Raw genomic sequence first — 13,264 nt, forward strand, 5'->3', positions numbered from 1 at the left:
TGGTTTTGCAACAGCTGGAGGTCCGCAGGTTAGACATCTGTGGCTCTCCAGCATACTGGGAGTTGCAGTTTTGCAACCACAGGTTAGGGTGGTGCTTTCCAACCAGGGTGCCTCCAGCTGTTGCAAGACTACAACTCCAAGTATCCTCGGACAGCCTGGGAGTTGTAGTTTTGCAACAACTGGAGGCACCCTTGTTGGGAAACCCAGGGTTAGGGAGTATCACCATTACCAGGCATAAACTTGTCCTATTTTTCCCATTTTAGAATATGATACACTGATCCTAAGAGAAAAGTAAAATCACTGAAAAAAGCCTAGGTGGGGGATGAAACTGGCACACACCTGATTTGTTATTTTGCACACTGACTTGCCATCAAACTATTCAAATTTGCACTATTTTTATGTTGTCTGTGCAGGATTCGTAATTTTTCTTGCTGTGGATTGCATTGAATTTATTGAACAAATTATTGTTCAAATGCACTCCTGTGAAATGTATGAAGTGACGTGCACCGCATAATATATTTTGTGCAGCAGCTGGGAAAATGTAAAAAGGTAGGTTATGTATGAGCACTCAATATGGCTGTTTTCATCAATCACTGTAATGGATCCACATAACTTACCTGCTGACATAACTTTTTGATTTTCGGGCGCACCATACCTTGTGAATTCAGTCAGTGGCGGAAGGCTGAACTTGTAGGTCACATTTTACGTGAACTTTTTTCCTTTTGTGTGTATTGGAAAAATACTAATACACTTTAAAAGAGACTTACCAGAGGAAAATATAATCTTCGCTGAGATGTGGAGATGCGAACACTTAAAAGGAATCTGTCAGCTCTATTACATGGTCTGAGCGGCTTACAATGGCAGATAAGCTGATAGGTTGATATATCATACCTCTTAGCTGATGGCTATTTCAAAGTTCTAAAATCAGGTTTTTCTTCAAAGCGACAGAGATGTAGAGGCCATGATGAGCTTCAGCATGAACACCTTCTTGCTTCCATCTGGATTGATGTACAAGGCTCAATGCTAGAAACCAAGTAAAGACAGGTGGTGGTGGCGTGCGTGCTGCAGCTGAGCCCAGCCTCTACAGCTCAGTTTAGAAGGAAAACATGATTTTAGAACTTTGAAAACAGCCATACCTTAAGAGACAGGTTTCAGTTGTGATATCAGCTCTCTGCCTATGTCTGCATCTCTTAGCATGATATATTTATTTCCTATAGAATCCTGGGGCTCCACCACAAAAAGGTTATGATGACATTTACTGTTCGAATTTCCAGTGCAGTGTCACTTAAGGCCCCTTTCACACTGCCGTTGCTCCCCGTCGAGAACGGCCGTTAGTGATCTCGGCTGCGGCACCCCACTGTCATCACTGCACAGAGCGAACTCACTCTGTGCGTAATGATGGGCGATACAGGGGCCGGAGCATCATGACGTCACGGCCCACCCCCTCAATACAAGTCTATGGGAGTGGGCGATGTAAGGGGAGGAGTATCCCTTTAAATAATATTATACAGTGGTCCCTAAAATGGCTGAACATACATTTTGCGGTGTGACTTTCCAAACTAGTCAACACGCCTTCTCAGGTTCGATTGACAGCCCGGGTATGGACTGACCTCGCCGCTCTGCTCCCTGAAGAGTCTTGCAGAGAGCAGAGCTACATTGCAGTTACAGCCAGCAGCCTCTAGGGTGGGTGTTGATCACAAACAGCACAGGTTACATTGAGTTGCAGTCAACTCTATTTACCAATGGTACTCATTTTATTGTTGTCACTAAATATGTATACAGCCTGCATTGGCATGAACATCCTGTCTGGTCAGATGGGTCTTCACTAAAGTTATATTGACATTTCATGAAAATCCATCGGCTACATATTTTAAAATAATGTTATTCTGTATTATACAAGAATTATACAATATACAAGCAAAGTCACATGCATAATTTTTTTTTTCACCCATATTCTTGTTACCAAGAAACTCTTGGGATCCTATGTGAGCCATAGACCCTGACCAGCCTCCAGCAGTATTCACCGTTGTATGACGTTTAGCAGAATACTTGCTTTTGACCTGCTGGTTTAGGTCATAAAGGCTTAAAAAAAAATGTCAGGCCTGAAGCAACTTTCACAGTCACTTTGGCTTATACAGTATGTGAGCACCTCTAAGTAACGCATTGGACAGCCGAGATTGAGATTATGGGGTGATCATTTACACAAACCAGTTCTAGTTACACCAGCCAACTATCAAGTCTACCAACATTTCACTTCTTGTCTTCGGTCCTCCCCGTGAGCCCTTTCTATAGGAATATGCAGTATATATGTACAGTACAATAAGCCCTCCTTTCAGCCTGTAATAAAAGCATGTTACTATAAGAATTCCTTATCACTGTATAATGTATGTGCATCAATTTACAGGTCCAATCCCCTTTATGGAAAATTAAAAATATAGTTTAGTGTGTGTTCCATATACACACATCAAAATGTTTTTATAACATGCTTATAGTATAAACATGATTTTATTTATGGAGATTCAGTTTATGTATTATTGCATATTATTGAAAATCTATGGAATTTTTGGAGTTTGCAGATTTTTTTTTTTCAAAGTGATAATTTTCACATTTGAAAAGATGACTTAGAAAGTCCTGGTTAGTCCTGGTATTCAGCTGACGGTGGCCACTGTCGGGGTCTTGTCTCCTCCATCTCCTTCGGCGCTTTGCACCTGGTTCATCTTACCCAGACTTTTCACGAGTCCCAAGAAAGAGCTGGCAGTCTCTTTGAAGCTTTTCTCAAGCAGCCAGCCCTCACTTTCACTCTCAGGATCTTCGGGGTTTGTGAGACTATCCAGGCAGGTGTGCAAGTAACGGAGCCCAATCATGTCGGCCATCTGCAGAAAATGTTCAAGAGCACATGAGAAAACCAGGACTGACCATGCAAGACATTGTGGTAAGACTCTATTCACGTTGGTATCAAGAGGGTTCTGGTGTATTTGACAGCAAATATGGAGCAGTCATTTACCCAAAATACCAAAACCCTATTAGGGGTCAATTGCTACTTGAAAATAATAGGTACCTGTAGTTGAGAGTGAACAATTGTGGTTAAGCACACGTTACAGTAATGGGAAAACCATTCACAGTTCATATTTTTTATTTTATAGGCATAAAAGGTAGTGACATTGATGCTGCTTCTTGTGCATTTTGTGTGTATTGTAATTGGGCTACATTGCATTAAAAAGATAGAGCTGTCATCAAAAAGTAACATCTTTGCAGTTAAAAAAAAAATTAAAATGTTTTTACTCCTTTTGTTTAGGACAAAAAAATATCCTGTTGAAACTGTCAACAATATGTTGTCACCCAACCACACAAACCAATCTTGTTTAATGGTCACTGTCATTTCAAACAGCTTTCCTCTATGTGATAGCTTGTGTGATTCCTAATTTATTTGTACATTTCTTTACTTACCAAAAATAACTCCTTACCCTGGAAAGAAAAGCCCTCTAGTCTTGGCCTCTTGGTAATTTCCCTGAAATCTGCTGTCCACTGCCTGTTGTTAGGCTCAGTCCATCTTTAGTAACAGACAGAGACCAAGACAGAATGCAGGAAGTGGGGCTTAGTTTGTGCTATGTGAAGAAGAGAAAGGGAAAGCCTGGGCTGTGTACCTGCAATCTGTGAACCTGTCTACCTCCTCCACAGGATACTCACTGACCATGAAAGGTATATCAAGCCTTCCTTCATCATGGAGCAAGCGACATTAATGTCTGAGACATACTGCATTTATTTCTAAATTTTTTATCCTGCACAGACACATTTTGGCCTGGGAATGTTTGCCAGGAAAATGTATAAAACCTTTAACAGGGACTAAGTGTGACAACACTGCACAGTCAGGCATGTCTCTTAGACCAATTTCAGCCATGATTAATCAAGACACATTTCCGTCGGCAAGTTCCCTGCCTGACCATTGGCCTAATGATGGAAACTAACAGCCACATAAGAAAGAAGCCTCCATATTATACTTACCGTATATACTCTAGTATAAGCCGAGTTTTTCAGCACGATTTTTCCTGCTGAAAACGCCTGTGAGGGGATGGGCCAGGCCATCCATCTTCGGTCATCTATGCTGCAGGGACCGTCCGGTGGGGAGGGTTAGTTGTTCCGGGCTGTCCATCTTCACCGGGAGGCCCTCTTCTCCATTCCGGGCCGGCCCCGAACTAGTGACGCTGCATTGACGCCACCGTGCAGGGATGTCATGGACATCTGCTGTGCACGGACGTCCCTGTGCGTCGTCATCAACGCAACGTCACTAGTCCGTGGCCGGCCCGGAGCAGAGAAGAGGGCCATCCCGAAGAAGATGGACAGCCGGAACAACTAACCCTTCCCACCGGACGGTCCCTGCAGCATAGATGGACGGCCCGGACCATCTCACCCTTCCTTCCCACCGAGAAAGCAACAACTGGGGAGGTGAGTATTAAATAAAAGGGGGGTCTGGATGATGACGAAGGGATACACAGGCGGTGATGATGAAGGGGGGGGGATGATGTATTTCCCACCCTAGGCTTATAGTTGAGTCAATAACTTTTCCTAGGTTTTTGGGGTGAAATTAGGGGCCTCGGCTTATATTTGGAACGGCTAATACTCGAGTATATACGGTATGTGAAACTGACCTTAGTACATATTCACACAGCATGTGCCGAAAAATGCACCCGATAAGCACACCATTGTTTTCCATGGGCATATGCATTGGAGTTCACACTGTATGCATTTGTGTGCATTTTTTTGGAGTGCGCATTTTATATATTTCAGTGTTCTATAAGTGTTCAGTCCCATTTAATAGGGGCTAATGTGCCTCTATGATCATGATTTAAAATCGCGATTCGAAGTGTTAAAACACATGACACCTGGAATTTGTGCCACACATTGCACAGCATATTTTTTTCCCACTGAATATGAAAATGTGCTTTGTAAACATACCCGCTGGCATAACTTAAAGGAGAACTGCGGCACAACACTTTTAACTTCCCCTGTGCCTGGGCTGCAAAAAAAAAAAACTAACTCACCTTCCTACATTCCCGCATTGTGCCGATATCAGCGTCCCTTTCCTCCGATGCTGCTCTGCTATCTGCTTCTTAGGCTCGGAATGTCACACTGCAGTCAACATATCGCCGGCCACAGCGATGTCCTGTCTCGGCCGGTGATAGGCTGAGCGCACTGTCATGTAAGGAGCCCAGGCAGCAGGGAGAAGGCTGGGCCCAGGCTCCTTACATGACAGTGCGCTCAGCCTATCACCGGCCGAGGCGGGACATCACTGTGGCCGGCAATACGCTGACTGCAGTGTGACGTTCCGAGTCTAAGAAGCAGATAGCAGAGCAGCATCGGAGGAACGGGACGCCGATATCAACGCAACGGGGGAACGTAGGAAAGTGAGTTAAAGTTAGTTTTTGCAGCCCGGGCACAGGGGAAATTAAGTGTTGCGCCGCAGCTTTCCTTTAAATAACAAATCGCATCAACAGAAAGTGCATGTTTACAAACAGCACCACACCGGACAGGTTGTGTGTGGTATTGCAACTTGGCTTCATTTTCTTTAATAGAACTGAGTTGTAATGCAGCTCACAACCTATGGACAGGTGTGGTGCTGTTTGTTGGAAGAAATCAGCTCTGTTTTTCTTACCCTGAACAAGCCCTTTAAAGGGGTAGTCCAGTGGTGAAAAACTTATCCCCTATCCTAAGGATAGGGGATAAGTTTGAGATCGCGGGGGGTCCGACCGCTGGGGCCCCCTGCGATCTCTCTGTACGGGGCCCCGGCTCTCCGCCGAGATAGCGGGTGTCGACCCCCGCACGAGGCGGCGGCCGACACGCCCCCTCAATACATCTCTATGGCAGAGCCGGAGATTGCCGAAGGCAGCGCTTCGGCTCTGCCATAGAGTTGTATTGAGGGGGCATGTCGGCCGCCGCCTCGTGCGGAGGTCGACACGCCCCCTTCCAGCGGGCTGTCGGGGCTCCGTACAGGAGATCGCGGGGGGCCCCAGGGGTCGGACCCCCCGCGATCTGCAACTTATCCCCTATCCTTAGGATAGGGGATAAGTTGCTCACCACTGAATCACCACTGGACTACTCCTTTAAAGGAGATCTGCAGCCCTAGACACTTATCCCCTATCCGCAGGATAGGCAGCATTCATGCATCCCCGCCTCTCTCATAGAGCTGTATAGTGAGGTCGACACACGCATTAGCTGCGCAGAGCCGCGGCAGTTCCGGCTCTCTGTACAGGAGATTGCGGGGGCTCCCAGAGGAGGGACCCTCTTCGATCAGACACCTATAAGTGTCTAAGACTGCAGTAGTCCTTTAATTTTTACCATATGATGAAAAATGAAAACCCAACAACATTGTTTTGTAAATTATTTTTTTTACTCAATAAATAAAAATAAAAATACCGTGTGCGTTGTCGTCAAGGCAACGTCACTAGTCCGGGGCCGATGGCTGGCCGGGCATGCTGGGAGTTGTAGTTTTGAAACCTCTGGAAGTCCGCAGGTTGAAGACCACTGCTGCCTTCATCATCATCCAGACCCCCATTTAGTTTTCTACTCCCCTCCCCTCGGTGGGAAGGAAGGGTGAGCTGGTCCGGGCCATCTATGCTGCAGGGACCATCCGGTGGAGAGGGTTAGTCGTTCCAGGCTGTCCATCTTCACCGGGATGCCCTCTTCTCCGCTCCGGGCCGGCCCCGGACTAGTGACGTTGCCTTGACGACAACGCACAGGGACGTTCATGCGCAGGGACATCACAGACCAGTTCACCCTTCCTTCCCACCGTGGGGAGGGGAGTAGAAAACTAGAGGGGGGGGTCTGGATGATGACGAAGGCCGCAGTGGTCTACAACCTGCAAACCTCCAGATGTTTCAAAACTACAACTCCCAGCATGCCGATGGCTGTCCAGGCATGCTGGGAGCTGTAGTTTTGCAACATCTGGAGGTCCGCAGGTTGAAGACCACTGAGAAGGGATTGACAGACGGAGAGTTCACTCGAGTATAAGCCGAGGGGGGCGTTTTCAGCACGAAAAATCGTGCTGAAAAACTAGGCTTATACTCGAGTGTATGTGTGTGTGTGTGTGTGTGTGTGTGTGTGTATATATATATATATATATATATATATATATATATATATATTTATTAATTAATACAATGGACCTGATTTACTATTGTAAACCCGACATGTTTTGTCGCTTTGTGCCAAAATTGAAAAAAGAAACCCCCGACTAACTCTCCATTTTACTGAGAAAACGATAAAGGGGTGTGGCTGACAGAAAGCTGCGTGTCCACAACATTTTCACAAAAAAACAACATATTTACTAAGGTTTCCACTGAAAATGTGGTGGATTTGAGCTGAGGAGAATCCCACAGATCTGAGCATGTGTAAAAAAAAATATATAAATAAATAAAAATAAAAAAAGCAAAGTGTAGGGAAAAGAGCAAAATGTAGGGAAACCTTAGTAAATACGGTGGAAAAAAATTGTAGAGAATTAAAACCCACAAAGAAAACTACACAACACTCTTAGTAAATCAGGGCCAATGTATGTGATAAAATGAAGGCTGCCAGTATACAGCTGTGGTGGGATAGGGTTAAAGGGGTACTCCGGCTCTTAGACATCTTATCCCCTATCCTGCCCGGAGATTCCGAGTACGGTCCTAGCGCTGGATCAGTCAGCACTAGGACCGTGCGGACACTGCAGTCTCCAATAGACTGCAATGTGTTCCGCAAGTATTTCTGCCTGAAGAATGAGCAACACCATTCTTCAGGCGGAAATTTCCAAGCGGATTTTCAGTTCACAAATTCCGAAGTGTGAATTTGTGAACGGAAACCCATTCACTACACTATGCATTTTAGTAAGCGGAATTTCTGCCTGCAATTTCAAAGCGGAATTGCAGGAGGAAATTCCGTATTGTGAACCTAGCCTTATTGTCAAGGAGCTTCTAATAAGTTGCAGTTGTGGAGAACCCCTTTACTCCGGTGAAAACCTTTTTTCTTTTAAATCAACTGGTGGCAGAAAGTTAAACATATTTGTAAATTACTTCTATTAAAAAATCTTAATCCTTCCTGGACTTATTAGCTGCTGAATACTACAGAGGAAATTCTTTTCTTTTTGGAATGCTCTCTGATGACATCACGAGCACAGTTCTCTCTGCTGACGTTATTATAATAATAATAACTCTTTATTTATTGTTGTCCTTAGTGGGATTTGAACCCAAGTCCCCAGCACTACTGCAAGGCAGCAGTGCTAACCACTGAGCCACCATGCTGCCCTTAGCATACATCTGCTATGCACGGTTGCTAATATGGACAGAGATGTTAGGAGAGAGCACTGTGCTCTTGATGTCATCAGTGTTCCAAAAAGAAAGGAATTTCCTCTGTAGCATTCAGCAGCTAATAAGTACTGGAAGGATTAAGATTTTTTAATAGAAGTAATTTACAAATATGTTTAACTTTCTGCCACAAGTTGATTTAAAAGAAAAAAGGTTTTCACCGGAGTACCTCTTTAACCCCTTCACGACGAGCGACGTTCATGTACGGCGCCGCGAAGTGTCACTTGGCGCGTGGCGACGTACATGTACGTTGCTGGGTTCCGTGAGCGCCGCGTCACCGGTAGCGGTGATGGGGCCGGGATGACTGTGTTATCTAAGACCCCTCCCCCCCCATGACCGATATGGGCGCAAATCGCAGGTCAATTCAGACCTGCGATCTGCGCGATTCCGGGTCATACGGGTCACTGGTGACCCGGTAAATAAGAGGGATCGGGGGTGTCCGAGACACCCTCGATCCCCCTGAAGGGATAGGAGTTTGGTGGCAGGGGTGCCACCCCTCCTATCCCTGCTATTGGTCGGCCGGAGCGACCGACCGAAAGCAGACCGTGGGAGGGGGGGTTAAAGTTCGGTTCCCCCGCTTTGCCCACCTATCAGTGTCCGGGAAAAACGGGGGAACTGTCCAGGGACCGGCGCCGAAGGTCCCTTACCTGGATCCCGATCCTCCATGCGGGAATCCACCATGTGCGGCGGCGGCAGCAATTCATCCGGGTCCTGCAAGGTGAGTTGTTGCCTAGCAACATCCGGAGGGCCACAGTTTACAGTGGTCTCTAAACCGTGGCCCTCCAGATGTTGCAAAACTACAACTCCCAGCATGCCCAGACAGCTGTTGGCTGTGTGGGCATGCTGGGACTTGAAGTTTTGCAATATTTAGAGGGGTTCAGGTTGTAGATCACTATGCAGTGGTCTCAAACTGTGGCCCTCCAGATGTTGCAAAACTACAACTCTCAGCATGCCCAGACAGCAGTTTGCTGTCTGGGAATGCTGCGAGTTGTAGTTTTGCAACATCTGGAGGGCCACAGTTTAGAGACCACTGGACAGTGATTTACAACCTGAACCCCTCTAAATCTTGCAAAACTACAACTCCCAGCATTCCGGAACAGCATAAGGCTGTCTTGGCATGCTGGGAGTTGTACTTGCGTGCCTCCAGCCATTGCATAACTACATCTCCCAGCATGCCCTTCCGCACTCAGTACATGCTGGGAGTTGTAGTTTTGCAACAGCTGGAGGCACACTGGTTGGAAAATACTGAGTTAGGTCATAGAACCTAACTCAAGGTTTTCCAACCAGTGGGCCTCCAGCTGTTGCAAAACTACAACTCCCAGCATGCATGGTCTGTCAGTGCATGCTGGGAGTTGTAATTTTGACCCCCCCTCCCATGTGAATGTACAGGCTACATTCATACCGGCGGCAGATTACAGTGAGTTCCCCGTTTCAAGTTTGAGCTGTGGCAAATTTTCCGCCGCAGCTCAAACTCCTAGCGGGAGACTCAGTGTAACCTGCCTCCAGTGTGAATGTAACCTAAAAACACTACAGTACACTAACATAAAATAAAGAGTAAAACACTACATATACACACGTACACTGCCCCCCCCCCCCCCCACCACCCCCCTTCCCCAATAAAAATGAAAAACGTATTGTACGGCAGTGTTTCGAAGATGGAGCCTCCAGCTGTTGCAAAACAAAAATTCCCAGCATTTCTGGACAGCCACTGACTGTCCAAGCATGCTGGGAGTTTTACAACAGCTGGAGGCACCCTGTTTGGGAATCACTGGCATAGAATACCCCTATGTCCACCCCTATGCAAGTCCCTAATTCAGCCCTCAAATTCGCATGGCGCTCTCTCACTTTGGAGCCCTGTCGTATTTCAAGGAAACAATTTAGGGTCACATCTGGGGTAGCGCCGTATTCAGGAGAAACTGCCTAACAAATTTTGGGGGGCTTTTTCTCCTTTTACCCCTTATGAAATGGAACAGTTGGGGTCTACACCAACGTGTTAGTGTAAAAAAATAAACATTTTTACACTAACATGCTGGTGTTGCCCTATACTTTTTCATTTTCACAAGAGGTAAAGGGAGAAATTGCATTACAAATTTTGGGGGCGTTTTTCCCTGAGTACGGAGATACCCCTTATGTGGGCGCAAAGTGCTCTGGGGGCGTACAAGGCCCAGAAGGGAGAGTGCACCATGTACATTTGAGGTGATTTGCACAGGGGTGGCTGATTGTTACAGCGGTTCTGACAAACGCAAAAAAAAAAAAAAAACACCCACATGTGACCCCATTTCCGAAACGAAACCCCTCACGGAAAGTAATAAGGGGTGCAGTGAGAATTTACACCCCACAGGTGTCTGATGGATCTTTGGAACAGTGGTCTGTGAAAATGAAAAATTTTGCACAGCCCACTGTTCCAAAGATCTGTCAGACACCAGTGGGGGTAAATGCTCACTGTACCCCTCATTACATTCTGTGAGGGGTCTATTTTCCAAAATAGTATGCCATGTGTCTTTTTTTTTTTTTTTTGCTGTTCTGGCACCATAGGGGCTTCCTAAATGCGACATGCCCCCCAAGCAAAATTTGCTCTCAAAAAGCCAAATATGACGCCTTCTCTTCTGAGCATTGCAGTTCGCCCTCAGTGCACTTCAGGTCCACTTATGGGGTACTTCCATACTCATAAGAGATGGGGTTACAAATTTTGGGGGATCTTTTCTGCTATTAACCCTTGCAAAAATGTGAAATTTGGGGGGAAACCCACATTTTAATGAACATTTTTTTTTTTTTTTTACATATGCAAAAGTCGTGAAACCCCTGTGGGGTATTAAGGCTCACTTTATCCCTTGTTACGTTCCTCAAGGGGTCTAGTTTCCAAAATGGTATACCATGTGTTTTTTTTTTTTTTTTTGCTGTCCTGGCACCATAGGGGCTTCCTAAATGCAACATGCCCCCCAAGTAAAATTTGCTCTCATAAAACCAAATATGATTCCTTCTCTTCTGAGCATTGTAGTTCGCCCGCAGTGCACTTCAGGTCAACTTATGGGGTACTTCCATACTCATAAGAGATGGGGTTACAAATTTTGGGGGGGTCTTTTCTGCTATTAACCCTTGAAAAATGTGAAATTTGGGGGTAAACCAACATTTTAGTGAAAAACAAATTTTTTTTTTTACATATGCAAAAGTTGTGAAACACCTGTGGGGTATTAAGGCTCGCTTTATTCCTTATTATGTTCCTCAAGGGGTCTAGTTTCCAAAATGGTATGCCATGTGTTTTTTTTTTTTTTTTGCTGTTCTGGCACCATAGGGGCTTCCTAAATGCGACATGCCCCCCAAAAACCATTTCAGAAAAACGTACTCTCCAAAATCCCCTTGTCGCTCCTTCACTTCTGAGCCTCTACTGCGCCCGCCGAACACTTTACATAGATATATGAGGTATGTGCTTACTCGAGAGAAATTGGGTTATACATACAAGTATACATTTTCTCCTTTTACCCCTTGTAAAAATTCAAAAATTGGGTCTACAAGAACATGCGAGTGTAAAAAATGAAGATTTTGAATTTTCTCCTTCACTTTGCTGCTTTTCCTGTGAAACACCTAAAGAGTTAAAACACTTACTGAATGTCATTTTGAATATTTTGGTGGAGGGGGGTTGAAGTTTTTTATAATGGGGTCACTTATGGGGTATTTCTAATATGAAGACCCTTCAAATCCACTTCAAACCTGAACGGGTCCCTGAAAAATAGTGAGTTTGAAAATTTTGTGAAAAATTGGAAAATTGCTGCTGAACTTTTAAGCCCTCTGATGTCTTCCAAAAGTAAAAACTCTTCAATTTTATGATGAAAATATAAAGTAGACATATGTGAATCCCCCAAAAAATATATATTTTTGGAATGTCCATTTTCCTTACAAGCAGAGAGCTTCAAAGTTAGAAAAATGCTAAATTAAAAAAAAATTTCATCAAATTTGGGGATTTTCACCAAGAAAGGATGCAAGTTACCACAAAAATTTACCACTGTGTTAAAGTAGAATGTCACGAAAAAACTATCTCAGAATCAGAATGATAAGTAAAAGCATCCCAGAGTTATTAATGTTTAAAGTGACAGTGGTCAGATGTGCAAAAAAAAGGGCTTCGTCCTAGAGGTGAAAATGGGCTGCATCCTTAAGGGGTTAACCCCTTAAGGACAATGGACATACTCCTACGTCCCCGTTTCCGAGTCCTTAAGGACCGAGGACGTAGGAGTACGTCCTGTCCATTCCCGGCCCCCCCGCCGCTAGCCGGAGGGGAGCCGATGCCTGCTGAAATCGTTCAGCAGGCATCGCAGCGCATCGCTCGTCAATTCAGACGAGCAATGTGCTGCGATTCCGTTCCCCGCCGCTCGCCGAGCGGGGAGCGGAGCCGGATGTCTGCTGATTTCATTCAGCAGACATCCCGGCAGTGTGCCGGAGGACCTCCTATACCTGCGATCGTTGCAGGGTGCCGGTAACTACTTACCGGCGTTCTGCAGCGGTTACGGGACATCAGGGTCACTTGTGACCCTGTGACCCGGATATAGATGGTGACTGGTGGTGTAATATACACCACCAATCACCATCCGTGCTGTACTGGGGGCTGGCATCGTGGCCACACCAATCACAGTGTAATGGGAGGGGATGGTGGGGGGCTAGGAGCATGTTGCTCCGTTCTGCTCACCATTCCACAGAGATCTGGTGAGCAGGACGGAGCCCCGTGCTGCCCACATCCCCTCAGTTAAAAAAAAGTGCACCTTGCCCCCTTTCTGTGGCCCCTTGGCACAGAAATCCCCCAGGGTTAGTTTTAGATTAGGTAGGGACAGGTTAGGGTTAAAAAAAATGTTGTTTTTTTTTCAGCATACATCAGTGGGTGTCCGGAGGTCTGTAGCACCTTTAGCTGTGTGACCCCGACCCTGCTGGGTTGCTGCGGTCTG

General features: G+C 45.6%; 1 protein-coding gene across 1 annotated transcript in view; it reads right to left on the bottom strand.

Annotated features, from left to right (window-relative positions):
* Positions 1–1,754: 1,754 nt before the first annotated feature.
* Positions 1,755–13,264, bottom strand: part of PRPH2 (peripherin 2) — a 38,139-nt gene continuing 26,629 nt past the window's right edge. The window contains exon 3 of the mRNA XM_056563413.1: positions 1,755–2,873. Coding sequence (XP_056419388.1) covers positions 2,649–2,873 — 225 coding nt within the window. The 3' untranslated portion in view covers positions 1,755–2,648. The remainder of the gene's footprint in view (positions 2,874–13,264) is intronic.

Source organism: Hyla sarda, chromosome 3 (genome assembly GCF_029499605.1).
Source record: "Hyla sarda isolate aHylSar1 chromosome 3, aHylSar1.hap1, whole genome shotgun sequence".
In the NCBI taxonomy this organism is placed as follows: domain Eukaryota; kingdom Metazoa; phylum Chordata; class Amphibia; order Anura; family Hylidae; genus Hyla; species Hyla sarda.